Source organism: Belonocnema kinseyi, chromosome 4 (genome assembly GCF_010883055.1).
Source record: "Belonocnema kinseyi isolate 2016_QV_RU_SX_M_011 chromosome 4, B_treatae_v1, whole genome shotgun sequence".
Classification (NCBI taxonomy): Eukaryota; Metazoa; Arthropoda; class Insecta; order Hymenoptera; family Cynipidae; genus Belonocnema; species Belonocnema kinseyi.
The window spans coordinates 150,821,087-150,828,534 of record NC_046660.1 but is presented as its reverse complement, the minus strand read 5'-3'; the positions used below and the strand labels follow the sequence as shown (position 1 = coordinate 150,828,534).

Here is a 7,448-nt window from a genome sequence, read left to right as displayed (position 1 = left end):
GTAACTTTTAGTCTTTCTCCTTATGAAAAGCCCATGAGAGTGTGTCTTACAAAAATGAATATAAAACATAAAATATGAATATAAAACATTTCAGAAGAAATAAAGAAAACATTAAAAGAAATAAGATAAGATGGCCCTCGTTCGAGCCACAATGGTCTGTTTTTAACGATTTACAAATAAATCAAACAAAGAACATACACAAAGTAATTTGCAGGTGAAACCTCCAACATAATAGAATTTAGTACGAGGATAGGCCATCGACTACCCGGACATTTTCCACATTAACGAAGAGCTATTGTCTGTCACCAATACACTGCGGTATATAATTCCCACCACTAGTGTTGACATAGCTACGAAGAAACAATTTCGTCGTATACCGGAGGCATACAAACTAGTTAAAGTCCAGATTGACAAACAACTAAAAAGCGGGGTCATCTTTCTATCAGAATCACCTTACAGCGCCCCGGTGATGATTCTTCCAAAGAAAGCCGATGCTTCTGGAGAAAGAAGTATCGCATCGTAGTGAATTATCGTAACATGAATAAAAACGTGATAGGCGATGCCCCCTTCCCAATATAACGGATGTTCTACACAAATTAGGCCGAGCACAATACTTCTCCTATTTTGATGTAGCCAGCGGAAATCATCAAGTAAAGACCCAACCGGATGATAGGGCTGAAACCGCCCTCTCCACTCCGAGAGTAAATTTTGAGTACATCTTTTCTCTCTTTTACTACTAATACTTTTTTCATCCCTGACACCATGCCGTCCATCCCTTTCCCTTCAACGTGCTCTTTTCTTGCTTTTCGCATTGTCCATACATAACCTTTCGGTAACAGCTTTTTTTATTCCCTTCCAGTCCTTCTCATCTGCCCAAGTTTAACTCATCATAATCACATCCGACGTTTCTAATTCCTCCCAAAATCCTTTATTCTTGTTCTTCAAATCTGACACATTCCAGAAAGCTATTTTCACTTTGCTTCCCCTTTGCCGCTTAAAAACCCCTCTGATTTATTTCTAGACCCTTTTTCGTCTCCCTTACCCCTACATTTCTCAAGACTTTTACTAGAAACATTCCTTTTTTTCCATCCTTCGTCTTTTCTATTCTCTTGACACTCTCTACCCTTGCCTGCCTTCCCTTCAACTATTTCCTCATTCTGTGTTTTTTCCCATATGCTCATTCCGAATTTCTAGATTGCTTATCCGTTCTCCCAACTCTTTTATCTCTCTAGATCTCTGTTCGTCAATCTCTCTCTGTCTATTCTCAATGCTCTCTAGCTTACCCCAAACTTTCTCTTTCTCCTCCTTCCAGCGTTTATCCCATTCTTCCCATTTTCCTCTTACCATTTTCACTTCCCCCCTTACATCGTTTCCCTGGCCATGCATATCCCTATTCATGTCATCAAATCTCTTTCTTGTTTCCTCTCTAAACCCTTTTATGAGAGCTTCCAATTATCCAAACATCCCCCCTATCACTCTCTGGTGTTTTCCTTTTAATTCTAACTTTCTTGCTTTCCTTGTCCCTTTCTACCTCATCGTCTCCTGCCTCACTTTTTCTTTTTCCTCACCTTCATTTCTAGTCGCGCTTGACTTTTTTGCCATTCGTCCAGACTTCTGTTCGAACCCGCGTTGCCTAGCTTGTTGAGGCGCTGCACATTTGAGGGTCTTCCGCGTTTGTTTAAAAATTAATCTGTTTCGATGTAAGATTGAACTATTTTGTAGAAAAATTATATTCTTTGGTTACATTCAAATGCATTTTATTTAAAATATATTTTTAGATGGATAATTTAACTCCTTCGTTAAGCATTGAACTAGTTTTTCCAAAATTCATTTTTTATTGGTGATTCTTCTACCTTGTTAGAAATATACGTACGCAGTATGTTAAAAAGTTTTTTTTTTAATTTGAAAGGAATTTTTTATCTTTAAATTTATCTATTTGATTGAAAATAGACTTTTTTGTTCAAGATTCGTTTAATTTATTAATCAATCATTTTTGGAAATAAAAATTTAACAATGACATTTTTTGTTAAAGACTGGTTTTCTTGAGTTTATAAATGCAATTGTTTGGTAAAAAATTTATTTAGTTTATTCAGAATTTGTCTGTTTAGTAGAAAATTAATTTAGTGGTTGAAAATGTATCTTTGAGGTTAAAAATTCAACTATTGGATTGGAAATTTATGTATTTTGATGTAAAGTTTTTAAAATTTGTAGCAACAAATAACTTATCTTGAAACTTCATCTGTTCTGACCAAAAAATTTTATACTTTGAAATAAATTTTTCTACTTCATTGACGGAAGAATCTTTTTTGGTGAAGATTCAAATATTTTGTTGAAAATATGTTTTTTGTTTTGTTCAATGAAAATTCACAACTTCTGGTTCCAAGGTCGAACGATTTTGTTAATTCATGAAAAACTTTCAGATTTGATCAAACCCTTCCTCTTTCCAAATCTTCTTGCAGCTTCAATTTGGAAAGCTAACTAAAAGGCCTTAACTTGTTAATGTATCTGATATACACCTTTTAAATTTGTTTTTTTTAATACTGAGGTGGCGGGGGGGGGAGGGAGGGGCTCCTGATCGCACCTCTTTAGATGCGCCATAGAATCTATGTGATATTTAGGAGCCCTTTCCTCCCTTTCCACATAAATTCGTTGAAGAAAATTAGCAATCGTCCGGAATAAAAAAAATCTAGATCCGCCCTTGCATAAATTTAGAATAAAAGCATTCAGATGACTTTTTATTTCGATTTTTTATTTCATAAACTTCTACGAAACCTACAAAATTAGCACTAAATTAAGCAATATTGAAAAATGGGAATTTCGGATTATTTCATGTGTGGTCATGCTAGCTTAACATTAAGCCAGCGCGATCACAAGTTTTTTCAAACAATATAAAAGCACAACATTTTACAATGCTGTAGAAAGTTAGCACAAAAATAGCCATAAATTATGCAATATTGAAAAAACTTCATATGAGAAAGTGGTTTTGCTAGCTTAACAGATCCGTCATTTCAAACTTAGTATACAGTGAACGAATTTTAAGTCAAGAAATTCCCAGCGATATCTTTAAAGCATGTCATGTATATGGTGAGTAATTGAAACACATACTATCCAGGTGTCCTACTCACGCGGGAACGACATATCTCTGCAGGTGTGATGCCGCCCTGAGTGATTTACAACCATCTTCGTCGTTCTTGCGATGTTAGCCGCGACACTGCCCCTACGAATACTCCAAAAGAGATCAAGTGAATTGTCCTAAGCGATAAGTGCATGATGCGCTCTGTAGGTATCAGCCGAAATGTCTTGGCTTAAATGCGGCACGCCAAAATTAAACCCTCTTTGCCCAACTTCAACCCGAGTGATTTGAGGAAATCAAACGTTAGCTCAAACGACATTGAAAGGTCCTCCACATTTCTGTAGAAGGTGCCGTGTATCCTTTTATCGAGGAGTTTTTAGAGGAAATTGTTCTCATGTACTTTCTTTATTGTAGCCTTCAGAATTGAGTACTCGAGATGGATAATTTTGATGAATTTCCCTCACTTCCGAGATTGAATTCGAAGCCAAGTGTTTCAGTAGCCCTCAGAACCCTCTGCTACCATCGATTGGCAACTATAAGCGTTGTACCCAGAATGATCCTGTTTTGAAGAAACTCATCCACGAAAATGACACTGGCTCCCAGCAGAACCGTGGTAAATCACACCTATGGCCACGTTTCGTGACTGCTAGGGGAGTACCCATAAGCCAAATATTTTCATGATATTATTTCCCATACATATATGGTTTAACATATAAATAAAAGTATCTCCATAAAAATAAAAGAAGAAGAAACCTTATGAAATCATTGAGTTGTCAGTTTGGCTCTCCAAGAACACCCCAATTCTTTACACGCTATATAAGTTAGAAATTGTCGATCCTGACAATAGACCTATTTGAGCCTTACATTTATTTTATCAATCTATATGGTAATTAAAATGTTTAATAACATATAGACTACAATTTAAGTATTCAAATAAACGAGAATCACGTGTACTGCATTAAGCCTGCACTTTATATAATATCGTTTTTCTTAAGCAAACAATCTTGTCAAAAAGAAATAATTCAGGAAACCCTGATCTTCTTCTTGCATAGGATCAAGTTCTCCGTATTCATCATTTTCCTTTATATCTGAAATTTTATGAATTTTCTTCGGGGAGTTCAAAGGTTCTCGTTCTGTTTTTGATGAATCCTTTTGCGAATTATCTGTTTCATTTGTTTGTGACTGTTTTTTTGTTTTTTCTCCTTTCGATGTTCCACAATTATTTGATTGGTCAAGTATGGCAGTTGTGAAAGCTTTATCTCTGTTCGATTTATAATGTTGGTATTCTCTTGTTGCCTGGCGCATTCGACATAAATAATCTGGCAGACCTGAAAAATGTATGTTATCTTATATTCAACCATTTCAATTCTTAAATTTAATTTAATTTCCCACTTTAAAAGGAACCCATCCCGAAAGAAGGAATTTTAACAACAATTTTATGGGATCTGAGTTTCTGACCTAAGAAAGAACAATGGCAGAGCATTGTTCTTAACGGATTCAGAATCCATGAAAAAGATCCGAAAGAAATTCCCTGGAATTTTTGTATGCACAATAATCGTATAGGAAATAAAAAGATAAATAAAAATATATAAATAATAAAAAGATAAATATACCAAACATACAAACAATAGCCATAAAATGGTTCATTATAAATTTAAAAAACAAATTTTTCGGGAAAAAGCAATCTGTAAAAACCAGATAATTGTCCGCCATTTCTAAACAAACAACTTATGTTGGTAATAATGGAAATAAAGAAAACATGAAAAGAACAAAAAAAAGTGTTTTAAGCTGTTATGCGTAAATGATAAAGGCGTCTTATGTTTTTTAACAAATAAAATAAACTCTTGATAAAATAGGGCAAAAAAATAAAGCTTAATAAAGCAGAACAAGAACATAAAAAAATATTGATTACTTCTCGAATTATCATAAAAAAGTGGAATCGTGCCCGATTCGAAAATCGGTTGGTTACCTGATGACTGTAGTCTTTTGTCTCTTATTTCCCGTGAGCTAATAAAAGCTAATAAAAGCTCGACTGCCGCTAGACGCATCGATTTTCGCCTTTAGCGAATTTCCCCAAATTCAGTTAAGTTTAAGTTCTTCTATGCAGTACTTAAGTATTAGAAATTCGAAAAACACAGCGAAACCCATCAATAGCCCTTGCGAGAATTGAGGCCGCACCGCGGATGGAAGTAAAAGGTACTGCGGGAGGATACAGTGGTCATTCACGCGTGACCAAGCAGAAGCGTTGAAGTAAGAAACTCTACCCTAATGGCATATCGGATTATTTCATGCCATGATGAAATAAGCTTGTCATTGACGGCTGGCTCTGACGACTTTTCATATTTTCAAAATGCATATTTTTCAAGTTGAAAAATCAACTGTTTTGTAGAAATTTCTTTTTTTTTCGCTTGAAACTTCAGCACTTTGATTGAAATTATTTTTCATTCATGCTAAACCAATATTTCTTTGTTAAAAATTCAAGAATTTTGATAGCCAATTGAACTATCGGCTAGAAAATAAACTTTTTTTGGTTAAATAATCATGTTTTTCAGAGGAAATTCAACTGCATTGTAGAAAATTCTTATTTTTGGCTTCAAACTTTTACATTGCTTTATAAATTCGCATTTTTTAATTCAGATGTACAGAGTATATGGTCAAAATTTATATCTTCTCAAACAATGTGGATCGGAACGGATCTCCGAAAATCCGACCAATGCTTGGCTCTCAAATGCGGTCATGAATAATGTGTAAACCGATTCCAAAATAGATTAAAGTATTTTTATACTCATATTCAGTGTTTTTTCTCTAAGTGTTGACTCTAAGTCTAGTCTAAGAAACCCTTCTTCAAATGTGTCAGTTCCAGCTCAACACAAGTAACAAAAGTTTTTTGGCTCCATACAGTCCACTTATTCAATCTCTTTTCTAAAACTAGTTATAAACAATTTATGGTCCTTCGAGCCGGATGGAGCTGAGAAAAAGAAAATTTCGCGTTTGAAAAGGAAGAGTCAGGATTTATTTGTGTGTGATTAATGCGACGAAGTTGCGGCATCTTGAGAAACGTTGCGACGCAATTTTCCACCGTTGTGATGTTGGATTTTTCTGTGTATTCTTACAGCCTCTAACAGTTGACGAAAGTTAATTCGGCAAACTAAAGTGAAAGCTGGAAAGCATCAGTTTGATAAAATGGTGCATTATGTTTTTTATAAGTGTTGCAGTTCGCTGCGGAACTTGTATCGGCTAAAAAAAGTTGTTCTCAATCTTACAGTATAGTCTACGATCCATCAAAATTCAAGGAAATTGGAAAAATTGATTATGACTGCGGACTACATTTTAGAAAATCTCTCCGGAGAAGTGAAAGCTCGTCAACAAGAAAGGATGACCAAGGTTTTCATTAGGTGACTTCTATTTCATTAATCGTTCAAGATACAATTTTTGAATGGGTTCTTTCAAGGCTCTTGAAACAATCGGGACTTACAGTGAAAGCAATCAGATTCAACCATGCATCAAGTGTTTTAATTGACGAAACTCTACAAAATTCTTGGCAGTGTGAACCTTATTTTCTTTCAGCTCATGGGCGTAATTCCCATTGTCGCTGCACAGTTAGGCTTCCATTTACGACATCCTCATCAGAACTCCGTAACTCAAGTAAAGTAGCTTTATCTGTTTTGCAACATCTTGAAAAGAAGTTTAAGCAAAACCCTGTTATAAACAATGATTACTGTGACTTTATGTCGGGTTATATTTCCGCGGGTCACATGACGGAAATCTATGCAGATAATAATAAAAAAATTTTAATTTTCTTTCTCATCGCCCTGTTTTAAGGGAAGAGAGTAGTACAACTAAAATGCGTATATATTGGAAATATAACAGTAATGAATTTGACGTATGGCGTATGGAAACTTGAATGATGAATTTGACTGAACTGCAGTTTTGCAAAGTTGGAGTGTATGAAAACTTGAGCGATACTGGGCATAGCACCGACGCACAGTGGGGCACATCTTTCATCCTGAACAAAATATAATACAAAAACTTTATCAAAAAACTAATCAGAACTTAATCCTCTGCCCCGCCTTGACGCTACAAGGTATCAAAATTTGGTACTAAAGCGTTTAAGTGCACACAACATGCATAAGGGACATATACATAATACGTGTATGTACCTGAATGTGCTAAAGTGAGAAGGCGTCGAGGGGGGGCAATCATGAGGGAGTGACTAATAGCGAAGAAGAGAGAGCAAATAACGAAGTGGGTCATGTGAATAGTGAAAATAATGAAGGGAGTAAGTGATTGATTAAGGGAGTGATTACGTAATTAAGTCATTAAGCAATTACACCAAACTCTTGCTTTCAGACACCCCGTTCTTGACCTTCCTAGA

General features: G+C 35.3%; 1 protein-coding gene across 3 annotated transcripts in view; it reads right to left on the bottom strand.

Moving 5' to 3' along the window:
• Positions 1 to 3,925: 3,925 nt before the first annotated feature.
• LOC117171077 (stAR-related lipid transfer protein 7, mitochondrial-like) overlaps positions 3,926 to 7,448 on the bottom strand; it is a 130,215-nt gene continuing 126,692 nt past the window's right edge. For all 3 annotated transcript variants that reach the window (XM_033358126.1, XM_033358127.1, XM_033358128.1), the window contains exon 7: positions 3,926 to 4,401. In XM_033358126.1, coding sequence (XP_033214017.1) covers positions 4,064 to 4,401 — 338 coding nt within the window. In that variant the 3' untranslated portion in view covers positions 3,926 to 4,063. The remainder of the gene's footprint in view (positions 4,402 to 7,448) is intronic.